This window comes from Elephas maximus, chromosome 9 (assembly GCF_024166365.1).
Source record: "Elephas maximus indicus isolate mEleMax1 chromosome 9, mEleMax1 primary haplotype, whole genome shotgun sequence".
Classification (NCBI taxonomy): domain Eukaryota; kingdom Metazoa; phylum Chordata; class Mammalia; order Proboscidea; family Elephantidae; genus Elephas; species Elephas maximus.
In genome coordinates this window covers 108,903,005-108,924,923 of record NC_064827.1, presented here as the reverse complement: position 1 = coordinate 108,924,923, position 21,919 = coordinate 108,903,005, and the positions used below count along the sequence as shown (strand labels likewise).

The 21,919-nt window shown below is 39.7% G+C and overlaps 1 protein-coding gene and 1 pseudogene across 3 annotated transcripts in view; one reads left to right on the top strand and one right to left on the bottom strand.

The window, feature by feature from the left end:
• Positions 1–971: 971 nt before the first annotated feature.
• The window catches only part of LOC126082357 (zinc finger protein 782-like), a 53,597-nt gene continuing 32,649 nt past the window's right edge, over positions 972–21,919 (top strand). For 2 of the 3 annotated variants that reach the window (XM_049894868.1, XM_049894867.1), the window contains exons 1-2: positions 972–1,056; positions 3,751–3,809. In XM_049894868.1, coding sequence (XP_049750825.1) covers positions 990–1,056; positions 3,751–3,809 — 126 coding nt within the window. In that variant the 5' untranslated portion in view covers positions 972–989. Of the gene's footprint in view, positions 1,057–3,750; positions 3,810–11,184; positions 11,321–21,919 lie in introns of those variants that run through there. The other variant, XM_049894869.1, reaches the window with a different exon arrangement.
• LOC126083086 (zinc finger protein Pegasus-like) lies at positions 15,131–16,640 on the bottom strand (annotated as a pseudogene).

Sequence of the window (21,919 nt, the reverse complement as noted above, 5' to 3'; positions counted from 1 at the left end):
ATCCCTAAGAAGGTTTCACCTGGGAGAGGAGGTGGAGTATTTATCCACTGGCTTCCACCCTTGAACACATTCAATTCCCTTATCAGATAAATGATGTGCCAATACTTTCTTTCAATCCAGGAGTACTTTTTCAGCTTCTTGATGGTGTCTACAAAGCACAAAAGTTTTTAAATAATAAAGTCCAATTTATGTAATTTTTTTTTCCACTTGGACTTTTGGTGTCATATCTGAGACCATTGCCTATTCTAAGGTCATAAAGATTTACTTCTGTGTCTTCTATAAGTTTCATGGTCGTCAAGTTGATTGTGACCGGTAATGACTCTATGGGAGAGACTAAAATTGTCCCATAGGGTTTCCAGGGGCTGGTGGATTCAAACTGCCGACAGTCTTGGTTAGCAGCCGAAGCCCTTAACTCTTATAGCTTTAGCTTTGGCTCTTACATTTAGGACATGATTCATTTTGAGTTAATGAAACTCAATTGACTATAAATCTAAGGATTTATTTCTGGCCTCTCCATTCTATTCCACTGATCCGTATGTCTATTTTATGTCCAGTCTATTCCATCAAATCATCCATAAGGATGCTCATAGCACACTGTCTTGGTTACTGTAGCTCTTTAGTAGAGTAAAAATTCAGATTTTGAAATCGGGAAGTGGTAGTCCTCCCCCTTTGTTCTTTTCCGAAGTGTTTGGCAAATCTGGATCCCTTGAGTTTCCATATAAGCCCCCTTCCCCGCCCCCTTTTTTGTATGAATTTGAAGATCAAGCTGTCGGTATTAACAAAGAATCCTTTGGGCTCTGAGAAATCCTTGGCAGGAGAGATCTTTAAAAGAAAATCTTTCGCCAACAGGCTAAATTATGAAATTATAAAAATGGAGCAGCGGCAAAAGATTTACTTGAAAATGGAAGGCGGTGCTTTATGGGAAATGTAGTCTTGTATTGACTCCTCGAGCAGCACTCTGGGAACAGGATTCTGGACTCCTTCTGCGCATGTATGGTGGTAGCCTAGTCCGTTCATTCCAGAACGCTTGGTGTTTACTCGGAAAGCGGGTTGCAGGTTAAGGTAAGAACGGGTGCGGACCATGTACGCGGTGTAGGCTTTTACACAGGGGTGGGAGCGGGAAGGCCCTGGGAAACTCTACTGCTGCCCCTTCGTGGCCTGTAGGGGCGACCCCTAGCTTCGGCCCCTAAGCTCTCAGAGCGCAGATGACGTAAGAGTGCAAGGGGACCATCCCCAAGGTGTGGGCTCGTGCCCAGGGGGTGGAGCAGGAAACCCTTGGAACCCCCAGTGCGTGGCCGGTGGGGTGATCCCCAGCCCGGGTCCGCGGGCTCCGGTGGCGCTGGGACCACTGAGTTCTCATCAGGAGGAGGTGCTCTGTGAGGCGGGGGGTGGGATATTGTGGGCCCAGCCCGGTGTTCGCACAACCAGGATAAATCCATGTTGTGCACAGGAAGGCAGTTCGTGTTTATAACGTTGATGATGAACTTGCCCTGAATCGCGGGTGGTGGGTCTGCAGTGAGAGCTTGAGTTCTGTGAGCCAGAACCAAAAAACCGTACCCTGTTGTCGTTCCTCAGTTCTGACTCATGGCAATCCTGTGTGTTTCAGAGTACCCTGTGCTCCAAAGGGTTTTCAATGATTGATCTTTCAGAAGTAGATTTCCAAGCCCCACCACCCTTTTTGTTTTTTGAGACGTCTCTGGGCGAATTCGAACCACCAACTTTTCAGTTAGTAGCTGAGTGCTTAGCCATTTGCATCATGCCACAAGGAAATGGTATTACTATACACATTCCAGACAAAACAAAACTGGGGCTCTGGCTGATAGAGTGATATGCTCAGGCCACAAGTTAGTGGAGACAGGCTTGGATCCAATGGCAGATGTGCTTCACTCCCAGTCTCAGGCCCTTTCTAATGTCGTACCTGCCTACAACCAGCATTGCAGCCTTCATAGCACTTGAAAGAGTGGCCTGTCTCCAAATCCTGAGTGACATAATTGGTAGCGAATGTAGATGGGGTGAGATCAGGTGGCAAATGTATTCTTGAATTTCTAGTGTCTTCGGAGTTTCTGTGTGCTGCAAATGGTTAATGCACTTGCCAGCTAACCAAGAGATTGGAGGTTCAAGTCCACCCAGAGATGCCTGGGAAGAAAGGCCAGGTGATCTACTGACAAATCAGCCATTGAAAACCCTATGTGGCACTGTTTTACTCTGACATATATGGGGTTGCCATGAGTTGGAATTGGTAAATGGTTTAAGTGTCTCATCAGGTCCCTTGGATCAGATGGAACTTCCTGGCCGCTCCTGCACTGGCTGGCTGTCTATCATTTAAGTCCAATATTATAATAGATTCCAAGAGTCAGAGTTTTGGCCTTAATTTGTTTCCCAGGCCCAGGTCCCAGATTCCCTGGATCAAAGCAGTACTTGTGAACCAGGGAATCTCCAGGAACAGGAATCTTACCTGGAAGAGAATGCGCCTCTGACCTTTGAGCCCTTCCCAGATCTTTAGAACAGAGGTTAAAGGGCCCAGCAGGAGCAGGTCCAACATTTTCTTGGCCAGAAGCAGCTCTTGATCTTGCTGCCCAGAATGAGCCAGACTTGGTGATGCTGCCGCCTCCAAAAGCCACTGCAGACTGTGTGGCAGTGGAGGATTCAGGCCAGTTTTGAGAAGAGCTGTGATGGTGCAGGAGTAGTCTGCCCAGGAAGGGCCACTTCATTGGAGATTTTGTGTGTGCAAGGTCTGGGGGTGAGGGGAAACCAGCCAGAGGAAGGAAATTCTGTTCCCACCTATTCCGAAATGTCCCAAAATCTTTTTGTTCTTTGCTCTTTACACATTCTGGGCTGCTGTCACACATATCCATCAACACTTAATAGCACTAGTGATGTTATCCTGGGCTCAGAGAAATGCAGAATGATGGTTCACTGAGGTTTCCAGAGTACTCTGACTCATTTAAGAGCTTTAAACAAATGGCATCTGGGAGCATCAGTGAGCAGTCAAGGGCGAGCAAGTTTGTGAGAGGCAGGAGTCAAAGACATGCCGTTCCCTCTGTCAAGAGTCAGCCACCAAAAGGCTTTGATTAAAGGGGCCTTTTCAGAAGCTGCAACTCAGTTTAAACATAATTTTTACAATTCCTTGAAATCCCTGTCGTCACTCAAGGCTTAAACAGTATACCAGGAAAATAGGTAAATGATGCAGGCTGGGTATTTTACTGCTACATTAATTTTGGTGAAAAAGAGTGTTTTATCCTTTGGTGTACTCTTTTTTTTTTTTTAAAGGTATCTCTCCAGTATATGCATATTGATTTAAATATATGTTGTTGTTAGTTGCCGTCAAGTCGATTCAGACTCATGGCAACCCCACGCATGCAGAATAGAACTGCCTTTGGTATGTTTTAATTTTGCTAACCATTTTTTGTTTTTAGTTTTTTTTTTTCCTGTTAATCAGTTTTAAGAATACATAAATCACTGCTAAATGAATAAAAAAAAATGAATAAATGAATAAAGTTCCTATTTAACCAATGAAAAGATTCAAGTTTATGTGATCACTTTAAAGTCTCATGTGACAAGTTTATGTGATCACTTCAAAGTCTCTTGTGGACAGGTGTTGCTGTCTGTATGTGATCCATTCCAAGTGCTAAAGGGCATATCCGCATCAGGAGGCTGCTCCCCGCCTGAGGTACTGAGATTTGGAAGATAAATCTAGTTGTTTTAAGTCAAGCAGATCTCATAACACCAGTCATCTTTCTGTCCCCACAGCTAAACCTTTGCAATTCCCTACAGTCTCCCAAGAGCAGCAGAAAATGAACACGTCTCAGGTGAGCTGTTTATGTTCCCCACTTTGTATTGTCATGGATTTATGAGGTTTATCAGGGTCCATGCGTTAACTGGAAAAGGAAAAACAGAAGTAGATTAAGTCAGTCTTGAGGGAAAATAATATACGGTTTCCCCATTAACTCTAGTGTTTACTGTTGGCTTTTTTTTAAAATAATTTTTATTGTGCTTTAAGTGAAAGTTTGCAAATCAAGTCAGTTTCCCATATACACCACGCTACACACTCCCGATTACTCTCCCCTTAATGAGACAGCCTGCTCTCTCCCTCCACTCTCTCTTTTCGTGTCCATTTTGTCAGCTTATAACCCCCTCCACCCTCTCATCTCCCCTCCAGGCAGGAGATGCCAGCATAGTCTCAAGTGTCCATGTCACCATCATCCCTCTCCAACCTATTGTCTAGTCCAATCCATGTCTGAAGAATTGGCTTTGGGAATGGTTCCTATCCTGGGTCAACAGAAGGTCTGGGGGCCGTGACCACCGTGGTCCTTCTAGTCTCAGTCAGACCATTAAGTCTGGTCTTTTTATAAAAATTTGGGGTCTGCATCCCACTGCTCTCCTGCTCCCTCAGGGGTTCTCTGTTGTGTTCCCTGTCAGGGCAGTCATCGGTTGTAGCCAGGCACCATCTAGCTAACCTGGTCTCAGGATGATGTCGTCTCTGGTTCATGTGGCCCTTTCTGTCTTTTGGGCTCCTAATTGCCTTGTGTCCTTGGTGTTCTTCATTCTCCTTTGATCCAGGTGGGTTGAGACCAGCTGATGCATCTTAGATGGCTGCTTGCTAGCGTTTAAGACCCCAGACGCCACTCTTCAAAGTGGGATGCAGAATGTTTTCTTAATAGATTTTATTATGCCAATTGACTTAGATGTTCCCTGAAACCATGGTCCCCAGACCCCTGCCCCTGCTACGCTGGCCTTCGAAGCATTCAGTTTATTCAGGAAACTTCTTTGCTTTTGGTTTAATCCAATTGTGCTGCCCTGCCCTGTATTCTGTGCTGTCTTTCCCTTCACCTAAAGTAGTTTTTATCTACTATCCAATTAGTGAATACCCCTCTCCCGCCCTCCCTCCCTCCCCCCTCTCGTAACCACAAAAGAATGTTTTCTTCTCAGTTTAAACTATTTCTCAAGTTCTTATGATAGTGGTCTGATACAATATTTGTCCTTTTGCAACTAATTTCACTCAGCATAATGCTTTCCAGTTTCCTGCATGTTATGAAATGTTTCACAGATTCGTCACTGTTCTTTATCGATGCGTAGTATTCCATTGTGTGAATATACCATAATTTATTTATCCATTCATCCGTTGATGGGCACCTTGGTTGCTTCCATCTTTTTGCTATTGTAAACAGTGCTGCAATAAACATGGGTGTGCATATATCTGTTCATGTAAAGGCACTTATTTCTCTAGGATATATTCCAAGGAGTGGGATTGCTGGATGGTCTGGTAGTTCTTTTCCTAGCTTTTTAAGGAAGCACCAAATCAATTTCCAAAGTAGTTGTACCATTTGACATTCCCACCAGCAGTGTAGAAGTGTTCCAGTCTCTCCACAGCCTCTCCAACATTTATTATTTTGTGTGTTTTGGATTAATGCCAGCCTTGTTGAAGTGAGATGAAATCTCGTTGTAGTTTTGATCTGCGTTTCTCTAGTAGCTAATGATCGTGAACATTCCTCATATATCTGTTAGATACCTGAATGTCTTCTATAGTGAAGTGTCTATTCATATCTTTGGCCCATTTTTTAATTGGGTTGTCTTTTTGTAGTTGAGTTTCTGCAGTATCGTGTAGATTTTAGAGATCGGCGCTGATCAGAAATGTCATAGCTAAAAACTTTTTCCCAGTCTGTAGGTGGTCTTTTTACTCTTTTTGGTGAAGTCTTTGGATGAGCATAGCTGTTTGATTTTTAGGAGCTCCCAGTTATCTAGTTTTTCTTCTACATTCTTTATAATGTTTTGTATACTGTTTATGTATGTATTAGGGCTCCTAACGTTTTCCCTATTTTTTCTTCCGTGATGTTTATCGTTTTAGATTTTATATTTAGGTCTTTGATCCATTTTGAGTTAGTTTTTGTGCATGGAGTGAGGTATGAGTCTTATTTCATTTTTTTGCAGATGGATATCCAGTTATGCCAGCACCATTTGTTAAAAAGACTGTCTTTTCCCCATTTAACTGTTTTGGGGCCTTTGTCAAATATCAACGGCTTATATGTGGATGGATTTATATCTGGATTCTCAATTCTGTTCCATTGGTCCATGTGTCTGTTATTGTACCAGTACCAGGCTGTTTTGACTACTGTGGCTGTATAATAGGTTCTAAAATCAGTTAAAGTAAGGCCTCCCACTTTGTTCTTCTTTTTCAGTAATGCCTTATTTATCCGGGGCCTCTTTCCCTTCCATATGAAGTTGGTGATTTGTTTCTCCATCTCATTAAAGAATGAGATTTGGGTTGGATTTGGGATTTGGATCAAATTTGCATTAAATGTGTAGATCACTTTTGGTAGAATAGACATTTTTATAATGTTAAGTCTTCCTATCCACGAGCAAGGTATGTTCTTCCACTTATGTAAGTCTCTTTTGGTTTCTTGCAGAAGTGTACTGTAGTTTTCTTTTATAAGTCTTTTCCATTTCTGGTAAGATTTATTCCTAAGTATTTTATCTTCTTGGGGGCTACTGTAAATGGCCTTGATTTGGTGATTTCCTCTTCAATGTTCTTTTTGTTGGTGTAGGAAGAATCCAACTGATTTTTTGTATGTTTATCTTGTATCCCAATACTCTGCTGAACTCTTCTATTAGTTTCAGTAGTTTTCTGGAGGATTCCTTAGAGTTTCCTGGGTATAAGATCATGTCATATGCAAATAGAGATACTTTTGCTTCTTCCTTGCCAATTTGGATGCCCTTTATATCTTTATCTAGCCGAATTGCTCTGGCTAGGACTTCCAGCACAATGTTGAATGAGAGTGGTGATAAAGGGCATCCTTGTCCCGTTCCCGATCTCAGTGGGAATGTTTTCTGGCTCTCTCCATTTAGGGTGATGTTATGTTGAGGAATTTTCCTTCTGTTCCTGTTTTGCTGAGAGTTTTTATCATGAATGAGTGTTGAACTTCGTCAAATGCCTTTTCTGCATCAATTGATAAAATCATGTGATTCTTGTCTTTTGTTTTATTTATGTGGTGGATTACACTATTTGTTTTTCTAATGTTGAACCATCCCTGCATACCTGGTAGGAAGCCCACTTGGTCATGCTGAATTATTTTTTTTGATATGTTGTTGAACTCTATTGGCTAGAATTTTGTTGAGGATTTTTGCATCTACATACATGAGGGATATAGGTCTGTAATTTTCTTTTTTTGTGGTGTCTTTACCTGGTTTTGGTATCAGGGATATGGTGGCTTCACAGAATGAGTTTGGTAGTATTCCGTCCTTTTGTATGCTCTGAAATACCTTTAGCAGTAGTGGTGTTAACTCTTCTCTGAAAGTTTGGTAGAACTCTGCAGTGAAGCCGTCTGGACCAGGGCTTTTTTTTGTTGGGAGTTTTTTGATTACCATTTCAATCTCTTCTTGTGTTATGGATCTATTTAGTTGTTCTACCTCTGTTTGTGTTAATTTAGGTAGGTAGTGTGTTTCTAGGAATTCATCCATTTCTTCTAGGTTTTCAAATTTGTTTGAGTATAGTTTTTCATAGTAATCTGATACGATTCTTTTAATTTCAGTTGGGTCTATTGTAATATCGCCCATCTCATTTGTTATTCAGGTTATTTGCTTCCTCTCCTGTTTTTCTTTTGTCAGTTTGGCCAGTGGTTTTTCAATTTTATTGAGTTTTTCAAAAAACCAGCCTTTGGTCTTGTTAATTCTTTCAATTGTTTTTCTGTTTTCTGTTTCATTTAGTTCAGCTCTAATTTTTATTATTTGTTTTCTTCTGGTACCTGTGGGTTTCTTTTGTTGCTCTCTTTCTATTTGCTCAAGTTGTAGGGATAATTCTTTGATTTTGGCCCTTTCTTCTTTTTGTATGTGTGCATGTATTGATATAAATTGGCCTCTGAGCACCGCTTTTGCTGTGTCCCAAAGGTTCTGATAGGAAGTGTTTTCATTCTCATTGGATTCTCTGAATTTCTTTATTCCATCCTTAATGTCTTCTATAATCCAGTCTGTTTTGAGCAGGGTATTGTTCAGTTTCCAAGTGTTTGATTTCTTTTCCCTGCTTTTCCTGTTATTGATTTCTACTTTTATGGCTTTATGGTCAGAGAAGATGCTTTGTAATATTTCAATGTTTTGGATTCTGCTAAGGCTTGCTTTATGACCTAATATGTGGTCTATTCTAGAGAATGTTCCATGTGCACTAGAAAAGAAAGTATATTTGGTTGCTGTTGGGTGGAGTGTTCTGTATGTCTATGAGGTCAAGTTGGTTGATTGTAGCATTTAGATCTTCCGTGTCTTTATTGATCTTCTTTCTGGATGTCTTGTCCTTTACCAAAAGTGGTGTGTAGAAGTCCCCTGCTATTATTGTGGAGCTGTCTATCTCACTTTTCAACGCTGATAGAGTTTGTTTTATACATCTTGCAGCCCTGTCATTGGGTGCATAAATTTTTAATATGGTTATATCGTCTTGGTATATTGTCCCTTTAATCATTATATAGTGTCCTTCCTTATCCTTTCTGATGGATTTAACTTTAAAGTCTATTTTGTCAGAAATTAATATTGCCACTCCTGCTCTTTTTTGATTGTTGTTTGCTTGATATATTTTTTCCATCCTTTCAGTTTTAGTTTGTTCGTGTCTCTTAAGTCTAAGGTGTGTCTCTTGTAGGCAGCATATAGATGGACCTTGTTTTTTAATCCATTCTGCCACTCTCTGTCTCTTTATTGGTGCATTTAGTCCATTTACATTCAGGGTAATTATGGATAGGTATGAATTTAGTGCTATGATTTTCATGTCTTTTTGTGTGTGTGGACAGTTTCTTTTTCCCACTTGATTTTATGTGCTGAGTAGATTTTCTTTATATATTATCCTTTCCTCATATTATTGTTGTTGATTTTGTTTCTGCTGAGTCTGTATTTTTCCCTTGTCTTTTATTTTGATGAGTAGGATAGTTTGTCTCCTTTGTGGTTACCTTATTATTTACTTCTATTTTTCTAAATTTAAAACTAACTTTTATTTCTTTGTATTGCCATATCTTCCTCTGCATATGGAAGGTGTATGATTACATTTCTTAGTCCATCTTTATTATTTTAATGTTGTCTTCTTTTATATAATGACATTGCTGTTACCCTGTGTTGGGCTTTTTTTTTTTTTTTTTAATCTTGCTTTGTTTTTTTGGATTTCCCTGTCTAGGTTGACTTCTGTTTGCTCTGCCCAGTGTTCTAGTCTTGGGTTGATTCCTGATATTATTGATTTTCTAACCAAAGAACTCCCTTTAGTATTTCTTGTAGTTTTGGTTTGGTTTTTACAAATTCCCTCAAATTTTGTTTATCTGGAAATGTCTTAATTTCACCTTCATATTTAAGAGACAGTTTTGCTGGATATATGATTCTTGGCAGGCAATTTTTTTCCTTCAATTTTTTGAATATGTCATCCCATTGCCTTCTTGACTTCATGGTTTCTGCCAAGTAGTCCAAGCTTATTCTTATTGGCTCTCCATTATAGGTGACTTTTCTTTTATCCCTTGCTGCTCTTATAATTGTCTCTTTATCTTTGGTTTTGGCAAGCTTGATTATAATATGTCTTGGTGACTTTCTTTTAACATCTACCTTATGTGGAGTTTGACTTGGATCGATATCTTCTCATCTTTCAGAATATCAACAAATCTTCAACAATTCCTCTCTGTATTTTCTGTTATCCCTCCATGTTCTGGTGCTCCAATCACTCGTAGGTTATTTCTCTTGATAGAGTCCCACATGATTCTTAATGTTTCTTCTTTTTTTTTAAATCCTTTTATATGATTTTTCTTCAAATATATTAGTGCCAAGTGATTTATCTTCGAGTTCAGAAATTCTAGCTTTTGCTTGCTCAATTCTGCTCCTCTGACTTTCTATTGAGTCATCTAATTCTGTAATTTTATTGTTTATCTTCTGAATTTCTGATTGCTGTGTATGGATTTTTCCAGCTTTTCATTGTGTTCCTGAATAATGTTTCTGATTTCTTCAGTTGCTTTATTTGTGTCCTCCTTGGCTTGTTCTGCGTATTGCCTCATTTCCTTCCTGATGTCTTGAAGGGTTCTGTATATTAAACTTCTGTATTCTAACCAAAACCAAACCAAGCCCAGTGCCGTTGAGTCAATTCTGATTCATAGTGACTCTATCTGATAGTTCCAGGAATGCACTTTGATCTAGAAGATCCCTGGATTCTTTGTTTTGAGAGCCTGTTGAGGTGATCATGGTCTGTTTCTTTATGTGACTTGATATCGACTGTTGTCTCTGAGCCATCGATAAGTTTTTGTGTTAGTTTATGCTTGCTTACTGTGTTGTAGCTGCTTGCTTTGTTTTGTTTTGGTATACCCCTGTGCGTTGCTTGAGTGAGCTAGCTTGATTATTTTCACCTTTGGAGCTCTGGTGTCCTGTCCCCAACTGGCTAGAGCTGTTATCAGGTATATCAGTCTAGGAGCCCATTCAGTTTTCTTGTATGAATTCAGCTCAGGTTTCCAGGTAGCTGATATCAAGTGTGTGGTACAGGCTCTGTCCTACAGTCTTAGAGGGGAAGGGGTGATTGGAGTATGTACCAGTATCTGATTGGAGCAGGGGGTCACGGTCTGAACAAGGCAAGGGGCTGAGAACCGAGCCCCGAGTGTCTCTGAGAAAAACACGTCTCTGTTCCCTAGAGCATGCTGGTGGGTGGGCTCTGCAGAGGGACCGTGGGCACCCAAAGTTTTTGGTTGTAAGGACTGGGAAGTACCAGTTATCTTTGGACCCCTGTCGTGGGTGGCTGGGTGACCTGAGTGGGGCTACCAGTCCTTATGTCCCTGTTGTGGGTAGGTGAGGACCTTGTTTAATAGGCAAAGCAATGTCAAATGTCAGACACCCCTCTCTCCACCTCACAGCTGAAACGGTTGGAGTCTGCAACAAGGGCATATTCTCCTGAAATAGGCCCACACAGGTCCATGTAGAAGGGAAAGGTGCTCAAGGTCCACGGACGGTTTATGCCTGGACAGGAGCCGCTTTTGTCCTGAGCTCCCCCGGTTAATGGAGCTAGCAAATTATCTTTTCCCCCCAGTTGCAAATTTTTTCCTTCCCCAAGGCCGAGAGGATGGCTCTAGGTGCTCACCAGGGTCTATCTCAAGCCCAGGGATTCAGCCACTGAAGCCTGCTTGGGGGTTGGGGGGGTTCGGTAACATATATGCAAGTATTTAGCTTTTGCTGAGAGCACGCCGTTCTCCTCAGGTTCCGGAGGTGTGAGCGGGCTGTGTGGCTGTCTGCTTCTCCCTGAGGAAGCCGCAGGCGAATGCTAGTACCAGCCCGCTGGCGCCACTGCCGCCACCGCTCAGGGAATGGTGCCTGAGGGCTCCCCGCGATTCAGGTCCGGTAACTCCTCTCCACTTCTGAACGGCCTCTTCTTCCCCCTGCCCCTCTGTTTGTTGTCTAAGCTTGCCTTTGTTGCTCAGGGCTCCCAGCTTGTCGCAAATATACTCGTTTCACTTGTTTTTTGGGGTCTTTGTTGTAAAGAGGGCTCAACGGAAGCATCTGTCTTTTCCGCTACCTTGGCTCCACTACTGTTGGCTTTTGATAGGTAATTTTGTTCAGAGTAAGTAGCTTCCTCCCAGTTACCAGTTTGCTTAGATTTCAGTTTAGTCATGGATATGTATTGAATTATATTGAATACTTTTTCTGTATGTGTTAGAACAAAGATAAAGCTTATTTCTTTTATCTTTCAAATATTTTAAATTATTTTATCTTTTTTGTTGTTGAGAATATACACAGCAAAAAGTACACCAATTCAACGGTTTCTGCATTTTGAATTCAGTGATATGGATTACATTCTTCAAATTGTGCAGCCGTTCTCACCCTCCTTTTCTACGTCGTTTCTCCCCCATTAGCACAAACTCATTGTCCCCTAAGGTTCCTGTCTAAACTTTTGAGTTGTTGTCAATTTGATCCCATATAGGTAGATCTTAACAGAGCACAATGCTCAATGCAGACATTCTTTACTAGTTAAGCTAGCAAGAAGATTTCAGAGGGTATTTTTGGCTCTCATGGCAGTAGTTTTGGGAGCGGGGGGTGGTTCATCCAGCCACCATGGCTCCAGAAATTCTGGATTGCATATGAAATTCTGTCCTGTGAGTTCCCCCTTTTGATCAGGGTTCTTCTACGGAGTCTCTGATCAAAATGTTCAGTAAAGTGAGCCAGGCACCATCCAAGGCAAAAGAGGCAGTTGTTCATGGATGCAATTAGCTGTACATCCATTTCTTCCTACTGTTCCTCACTTTCTTTGTTGCTCCAGGCAAATAGAGACCAGTTGTGCCTTGAAGGGCAGGCTGTAAGTTTTTAAGACCCCAGGCACTCAACGAACTAGGAGGTAGAACAGAAACACTAAACATGTTAGGCTAATTAACTGGGATGTCCAATGAAACCGTGACCCTCAACCTCCAAACCAAGGAACTAAATCCCATGAGGTTTTGGTTATGCATAAGCAGCCTCAGCAGTTACGCTTTTTTTTGTTTTGTTTTGTTATTGTGAATATATCTGTGACACGACTTTTGCCAGTTCAGCTTTTTACAGGTGTACAACTTACTGACAGCAATTGCAATAATGGACTCTGCAACATACCCTTAATCAGTGTGGTTTTTTCATCACTGTAAACTGAAACTCAGTACTCCATAAGTAATAACCTGCCTCCCCCCAGCCCCTAGTGATGACTAATAAACTTTGGTCTCTGTGTATTTGCCTTTAAAATTTTTTAATAGTATAATAGATTTTCTCATGTTAACTCATTCTTGAATTCCTATATAAAACCAAAAACCTGTTGCTGTTGAGTCGATTCCGACTCATAGTGACCCTATAGGACAGAGCAGAATTGTCCCATAGAGTTTCCAAGGAATGCCTGGTAGATTTGAACTGCCGATCTTTTGGTTAGCAGCTGTAGCTCTTAACCACTACACCACCAGGGTTTCCTAATTCCTATATAGATCCTACTTAGGAAACCCTGGTGGCGTAGTGGTTAAGTGCTACGGCTGTGAACCAAAAGGTCAGCAGTTTGAGTCCGCCAGGCGCTCCTTGGAAACTCTATGGGACAGTTCTGCTCTGCCCTGTAGGGTTGCTATGAGTCAGAATCAACTCAGCGGCACTGGGTTTGGTTTTTGGTAATGAACATGCTGAATTGCTTTTATATTGTTTCTTGGGACTTTTTGCTAACATATTTTTTTATTGTGCTAATACTATTTTAGGATTTTTACTTCTTCATCATAAGTTAGATAAGCCTGTAATTTTCTTTTCTATGTTTCTGTCCATTTATGATACCACGGTTATAGCATCATAAAAGGAATTGGGGAAACTTTCCACTTTTTCTTGTCACTTTTTTTTTCTTTAACTAACATGAGGGAATTACCTCTTCTTTATAAAGTTTGTGAAACATCTGTCAGTAGGACTTCATGGAAGTTTTTTTTTTTTTTTTTTTGGTATGTGTCTATGAAGGTTTTGATTATTGAATCAGTTTGTTGACTGGTCATATCTCAACTCTGGGTCCTTCATTTTTTTCTTGTATTTTCTTTACATTTTCATAGCAAATTCTCCCTTTTTTTAGTAACAATATATTTTGTTGTTTGACCAAGCTATTTTTCAGAGTAAGCTAGTTATTATACAATATAAAAACAATAGCCTTCTATTCAAAGTGAATGACTCTAGATTTATTTAACAAGTCTTTTTTTTAATAAACAAATATCAAGTTTAAATGCATTTTATACCCATTTTCACACCATTTTATCGTTTTCTACTAAGGTGACAATTCACAGTTTCCATAGTTTTTTCACTGTAATGAAGACTGATAAAATTGCAATTTGAATTCACAGAAATTATTTAAATTGGCCAACTCTGAAGAGGACACCAGAATCCATTTTGAACACATGCACTCATGTAAATGTTAGTTCACCATCGCGTTTTTCCATGTGTTTCTGCACCCATAAAATGGGCATAAAATGGACAGAAGGCAGGAAAAGGAAGTGTCAAAGATTTTTTTCGAAGGACTGGCTTTTTTTAGCACTAATAAGATGAATGACGTTCCATTGTACCTCTTTTTATCATCAGAGGAATGAGAGCAACCTCGTCTGATGCTGATAACATCAAAATGAAGGATTTAAATGAAAGGTTGAAATTAAAAGAAAAAAGAAGACATCTTTATAGATATTCTTCTGATTTTTCTTGTGCTCTCATTTATTTGCCTCTGTGTGTCTCTTTTTTTTTTTTTTAACTGGATGTGTAATAAAAATCCAATGGAAAGCTGACATGTTTAAACTAGAAACAACATTTTTTTTAAAGTATTAAACCCTAATTTCTTCAGTTATGGAAGGAAAAGATAATACATTTTCAATTTAATGTCTTAGATTTTGTTTCTTTTCTGAACGTCCATTCATAACTTTCATATTTTTGTAACTTTCGTTAAAAAAAATCAAACTGCTTTATATTTCACCTTGTGGAAAAAAGATTTACTGCACTGAAATAATTTCATTATATCAGTTGAAAAGATGCTATTGCTTTTCCACTTAAACTATCTGAATTAAATTGTATTCCAATTCAGAGCAAATTTAAAGACAGCTCCCCTACTAAACACTGAGGATAATATGTACCAGATTTTCTGAAAGAAAGTCATGTATTTTACTTTGTGAAATATGGCAGAAGTAACAGCTAGCTTTTTTTTTTTTTTTTTACAATGTATGTAGAACTCTGGTGGTGCGGTGGTTACCAGCTCAGCTGCTAACCAAAAGGTCCAGCGTTTGAACCCATGACCCACTCCTTGGAAACCCTATCGAGCAGTTCTACTCTGTCCTATAGGGTTGCTATGAGTTGGAATCAACTTGACAGTAATGGGTTTGGTTTTTTTGGTTTGCAATATATATATTGAAAATATCAAGAGCATGGATAAGCCTTGAAGTGTTTGTAGACCATAAATGTGGGAAATTTAAATGGACATCTATAAGATTATGATTAGATTCTAGGTCTCAAATGTCTAAATAAAAGGAAAAAACAGACATCAATCTGTCTAGCTCTTCTAACACATAAATGGCCTTGGCTAGATTTTTATGGAAAAAAAAAAAAGGGCGGGGGACAATTATGTTTCCATTGTCAAACTAATATTCTATAAGTATAATGTATAAACTTTAAATTAGCAGATATCTTACTAGGGATGACAAAAAAGAAACCCCAGAAAACACAAAATGGCAAAAACAAAGCATGATATGATGGTTTTCAGTCCGTGTCGGTTATATTTCTCTCTTGCAAAATGACAGGCAAAATCATACTTGTTTTTTTGTTTGCATCCACACATATTACATTGGAAAGGGTTTTCATATCTACAGCATCCTATATGAGTAGTGTAAGGAATTAAAAAAAAAACAAACTGCCATTGAGTTGATTCCAACTCACAGTGACCCTATAGGACAAAGTGGAACTGCCACATAGGGTTCCCAAGGCTGTAATCTTTACAGAAGCAGACTGCCACATTTTCCCCCTGTGGAGCAACTGGTGGGTTCAAACTGCCGATCTTTCAGTTAGTAGTTGAGCCTTTAACCACTGTGCACCAGGGCTCTTTAACGTAAAGAGTTTTGTCTGCAAAATACATGTCACAGTTCTGGCTGCGATGCAGAAGCTGAGCAGAAGCTGAGGATCCTGGACCATGAGGGCTGGGGCTGGAGTGCTGGCTGGCTGTTTCCTATGCTGGGAGTACTCGTGTGGGCACTTGGTTCACTGCTCAGACCTGCCACTTTGTGTGATGGCCAAGGCTCAGGGCTTGTGGGAGAGGAGCTCTGAGGAGTACTTGTGACTGCTGAACCATGAATGGCTTTTCATCGGGGCAGGGAACTCTATCAGGGGATGTGGTGTTTTGGTTTTCAGGTGGCAAATTGGACAGCTGTCCTGCTAGAGCAAGAGCCGATTTAAAGGATTGTCAACCGTGAGTTCTTGGGGGCCTCTTGGTAGGCACCAGTGGGAGTGGTTTGCATCATACTTTCATAGAAATCAGTCTGAATATTTGGAATTTCGTGGGTGAAATCCTTAAGGTGGTGGTTTTTGAACTACCATGGAAGGTGTTCTTGAGTTGATTAGTGCTCTTCTACTGTACCCCAGGTTACTTGATTTCTTCTGTTAACCGCCCCCCCGTCCCCAACACACATTTTCTTAATGCTCGAGAAAGACCTAGCACCTTTAGTTGGTACCATTTTATGCTGGCATTTTCGATGATGGGACAGGTTACTCCAATCACTGCAGCAGAAGGAACATAACTCATATTTGCATGTTTTTTCTCCAGGATGGGAACACATATGGGCATCCAGATGAAGCTCATAAACAGGTGCAAATGGACATAAGCGACATCTATGAGGTTTCTCACCTGTGTCGATTCTAATATGTGTAATAAGCTGGGCTGTCATTTTTGCCAGCATAGGTGCAGTATTGACATTCGAGCTCCTTGTCAGAGGTCCTTTCGAACCCGTGTGCTAACATTCCTGAGTTTTCACTCAGGGAAACTTCAACCGTCCCTTTTAATCGCCGTCTGTTTCAGTTCCCTGAAGAGCCCCCGCTTCTCTGTTCCCACTAACTGATCCGGAATTCATGTTCACATGATGGATCTGCTGAGCCAGGTATTCCTGAAAATCTTTCCTGAAGGCCAAAGACTCTGGTTTCCTTTCATCCATCTTAGCTGCTTTTCGAAGTTGACAATTTGTTATACCTAGGAGAAACAGTTACCCATTCATTATAACCAGAAAGGATGCAATCGGAGAGACACATCAGGCAAGGACTGGGAGAGGTCCTGGCATGACGCTTCCATCATCCACACTGTCTCCCCTGCGTGAATAGTCTCACCATGTCCAGAAGCCCCAAAGAAAGGCAAATTCTACGTTTTTGAATCTAAGTGTTTTCTCTTGTGAAAACATACACACCAAAACATCTGCTGTAAAAACGGTCTGGCGGAGGTGTCTGACCTCTTCTAACTTCACAAGGAGAAAGGAGAATTAAGATCAACAGCGCAAGGCTGATTCCTGTGAGGTGGAAGTGGGACATCTTTTCTCTCTCTATGTCCTTTACCAGTTCCAACACCAGCCATCCCTCCACAGCATTACTTTTCTGTTGAGTTCAATAATTCATTGTAATGGCCACACAGAGCACACAGACTGTACTCAACAGCTATGGAGTTCATTAGGGAAGTAACAGGTTATGATTCAGGTTCAGGAACACTCAGGATACAGCTCCTCTATCAGGACAGCCTCTTCTCAGCTGAGCCCACTGGCATGCCTTTCTCTGGCCCTCAGCCTCTGCCCTGCTCTGGCAAGTATTACAGAGCTCTTCTGGCTCTGCTGATAAGTGTCCTGAGGTACCCCACACTGCCAGTAAGCCTTGGGTCAAAGTGCTAACCTGTAGCTTCGTGGGTCAGCAAACCTAGCTCTACCAAGTGCCCAGAGGTACCCTACTCGGCCAGCCAGCCTCCTGCCCAAACACATTCAGCTTTCTTGCTCTGTGGGCGGGGAAGCCCACCACGCTGTCTCCTGCCTCTGTTGCTGCAATTTCTCAGCTCAGGGATCCTGGGTCCAAAGGACACTCTCCACTCCTTGCTCTTCTTTCTTGGTGGTGGTGAGATCCTCCTTCCTGCCTCTGGGATGGCTCATTTTAAGCCTAGCGGGATGGCAAAACGGACCAATCTCCACGTCGGGCCACAAGCCCTCATTTGTATAGTTCCACTCAGTCTTTTGGTGGGAGTTACAAAACCATGGTGAGAAAGGCCATATAAAAGTGATTGATCCCACTGCATCCACCAACACAAGAACTTCCACCTTTAAAACTCAATGCCATTGATTACATTTTTTATGTTGTGCCACTATTAATCATTAGCTGCATCCAAAACACACCACCACCATTAAAATAAATTCAACACCTTCCAAACAATAACACGCCCTTTCCTCCTCCCCCTCTATCCCTGGTAATCATTAATAATCTTTGATTTTTATATTAGCTTATTTCATACAAGTGAAATCATACAGTATTTGCCCTTTTATGACTGACTTATTTTGCTCAGCATAATGTTTTCAAGGTTCATCCATGTGGTGGTGTGCATCAGAACTTCATTTCTCTTCATGGCTGCCTCATATCCTGTTGTACGTATACACCTAGTCCCCAGCTTACGACAGGGTTCTGTTCTGACAATGCCGTAGTAAATTTGTTCCGATGTAAGTTGAATATCTCATTTTTTTTTTTCATTCTTGTTGTCTTTTAATATCAGTATCTATAAATCCAATCTTTATCCGTCTTTGGGGGTTGGTACAGGAATGATAATATCAGCAAGTTATGTGCTGCAACGTTGTATGTAGTACATATTACAACAATAAGATTTTAAAAAAACCCAGTGGTCGTATGTGCAGTTTATCATAACTCAAATACATTGTAAGTCAAGGACTACCTGTGTACTACATTTTGCTTATCCATTCATCTGTCGATAGACATTTTGGTTGTTTCACCTTTTGGCTATTGTAAAAAGTGCTGCAATGAGCATTGGTATGCAGATTTTTGTTTGAGTTCCTGTCTTCAAGTTTTCTCGGTATGTACCTAGGATTGGGATTGCTGGGTCATATGGTAGTTCTATGTTCAACTTTTTGAGGAACTGCCAACCTGTTTTGCACTGTAGCTGCACCATTTTACATTCCTACTAGCAATGAATGAGGGTTCCAATTTCTCCATGTCCTCGCTAACACTGTTTTTGTTCTTTCTTGTTTTTTTTTTTTTTAAATCATTGCCATTCTAATGGCATTGTGGTGATGATCTGATTGTGGTTTTGATTTGCGTCTCTCTAATGGCTGTTTGGCTGTAGGATCCGCTATGAGCCAAACCCATTTAATGGCACTTAACAGCTATAGTGGCTAATGATATTGAGCATCTTTTTATGTGCTTGTGTGAATGTTTTTTGATTATCTTCACTTGAGTATTTGGTGAACCTCTGTTCAAGTCCTTTGCTCATTTTTTTTTTATTGGATTGTTTGTGTTTTTGTTGTTAAGTTGTAGAAGTTTTATATATGTTTTGGCTATTAGGCCCTTATCTCACATATGGTTTCTGAAAATGTTCTCCGAATCTGTAGGCTCCTTTTTTACTTTGCTGATAAAGTCCTTTGATATACAAAATTTTTTGTTCACTGTGAGGTTCTATTTATTTTGTCTTGGCTTCTTGGGCTTTTGTTATCATATCTGATAATCTGTTGCTAAATACTAGATTCCACAGCCTCACCTTTACATTTTCTTCTAAGAATTTTATGATTTTAGTTTTCACATTTAGGTCCTTGATCCATTTTGAATTGGTTTTTGTGTATGATGAGAAACATGGTTTCTGGTTCATTGTTCTGCATGTGGAAATCCAGTTTTCTCAGCATCATTTAATGAAGAAACTCTTCTTCCCCATTGAATGAATGGACTTAGCACCCTTGTTGAAAATCAGTTGACAGCAGATGTATGGATTTATCTTTGGACTTTCAATTCTGTTCCATTGGTGTATATGTCTATTGCTATACAAGTACCAGGCTGTTTTAATTACTGTAGCTGTGTAGTATGTTTTGAAATCAGGAAGTGTGAGTCCTCCTACTTTATTTTTCATCTTCAAGATTGTTTTAGCTATTTGGGGTCCCTTACCCTTCCATAAAAATTTGAGGATTGGACTTTCTATTTCTGCAAAGAAAGTTATTAAATAATTTTTTACGGGTATTGCAGCTTATATAAGAATAATTTCATGTGTGTGTGCGCGGGTGGAAGGGGTTGCAACCATACGATAAAATGGTAGAAGGGGGTTGACCTGGTCAGAGGTTAAATGAGTCTTTTATTTTCATAAGTATTGCTCCATTATCCTCCAGAGTGGTTGCACCATTTTGTATTTCCACTCGCAAAAGATGTGTTCTTTCATCATTCATTAAATGAGCATCAACTGCATAGTACGTATTCTTCTAACCGGCAGTGAACAAAATAGGCAAAAGTAAATAAAACGGACAAAAAATCTCTGCCCTCATGTAGCATGTTTTCAGGTGAGGAGAGACAGCTCAAAAATATACATTGTTTTGTGTTACTAGTACCAGTCGAGGTCAAGTTGCTCTGACTCGCAGTGACCCCATGTGGTCAGAGTAGAATTGTGCTGCCCAGGGTTTTCAATGGCTGACTTTTTGGCAGTAGATCTCCAGGGCTTTTCTTCCAAGGTGTCTGTGAGTGGACTCAAACCTCCAACCTTTTGGTTAGCAGCTGAGTGTATTAACCGTTTTTACCACCCACATACTCCCAAAAAGCAGCCAAAAAAAGAAAAATCAAGGATAAGTTGGACTTCATCTATTAATTTTCTTTTAATTAAAAAAAAGTGAAAAGGCAACTCTCCCAGAAAGAAAGAATTTGCAAATTATATGTCTTCTAAGGGAATTGAATGTGTTCAGGAGAAGCCGTTAACAAAGGATGGAAGACAGTGAATAAATGGTGTATTACATTGATTTTTTTTATGTTGAACCCTGTTTGCATTGCTAACATAAATACCTTTTGTTCATGATGTATAATACTTCTTTTGTTACTGGTTTTGGCTTGGTAGTATTTTGATAAGGATTATTTCATCTATTTTCATAAGAAGTAGTTGTTTGCAGTTTACTTGTGATATCTTTGTGTGGTTTTGGTATCAGGATAATGTTGGCTTTATATAATGAGCTGGAAAATGTTCTTTCCTCTTCTATTTTTTTGGAAAAATTAGTGAAAATTTATTGTTAATTATGTAACTGGTAATAATTAACCAGTACAGCCATGTGGACTGAGGCTTTTATTTGTGGGAAGTTTCTTATTTTTAATTCAATCTTTTTACCTCTTGTATGTCTATTCAGATTATCTGTTTCTCGACAAGAAACAGTCTACCTAAAGATTTGTTAATTTTGCTGACTTTTTCTGAGAACCAACTTTGGTTTTTGTTGATTTTCTTTATTTTCTAAATTTTATTTCATTAACTTCCGTAATTTCTTGATTTTTTTCTTTCTTTCTGCTTGCTTTTGCCTTAGTTTGCTTTTTTCCTAGCTTCTTGTTGTAGAAGGTCATGTGATTGATTTGAGATCTTTCCACTTTATTTAGGCATTTAGAGCTTTTAATTTCCATTCCTCCCATAGGTTCTTTTTTGTCATAGGTTTTGATGTGTTGTACTTTCACTTTCATTCATCTTAAACTATTTTTTCCTCGTGATTTGTTCTTTGAACCATTGGTTATTAAGTGGTTTCCTGTTTAATTTTCATTTATTTGTGAAGTTTCTAAATATTCTCTGTTATTGGTTTCTTCCATTGTGGTTAGAGAACATATATGTATGATTCAGTTCTTTTAAATTTACTAGGGCTTATGTTATGGCCTAGAGTATGGTCTGTCCTGGAGAACATTCCATGTATATTTGAGAAGAATATGTATTCTGCTCTTCATGTAGAGTGTTCTAAGATGTGTTAGGTCTAGTTGGTTTATATTTTTGCTCAAGTTTTTTATTGTTGGTCTTCTAGCTTTTGGTTCCATCAGTTATTAAAAATGAGGTATTGAAGTCATCCACTATTATTGTTGAACTTTTTTTTTTTCACCTTGAATTCTGTCAGATTTTGCTTCATGTATTTTGGGGCTCTGTTGTTAGGTGCATATATGTTTATAACTGTTATGCCTTCTCAATGGATAGACCCTTTTATCTGTATTAAATGTCCTTTATCTGTAGTAACAATTGTTATCTTACACATCTATTTTATCTGATATTTATATAGCTACTCCAGTTCTCTTTTGGGAACTGCTGCCTTGGAATGTCTTATTCCATTCTTTTACTTTTAATGTGTTGGTACCTTTGAGTATAAAGCATGTTCCTTGTAGACAGCATATAGTTGGATCATGTTTTTTTAATCCACTCTGCCAAAATCTGCCTTTTATTTTGAGTGATTAATTTGTTTATATTTAATGT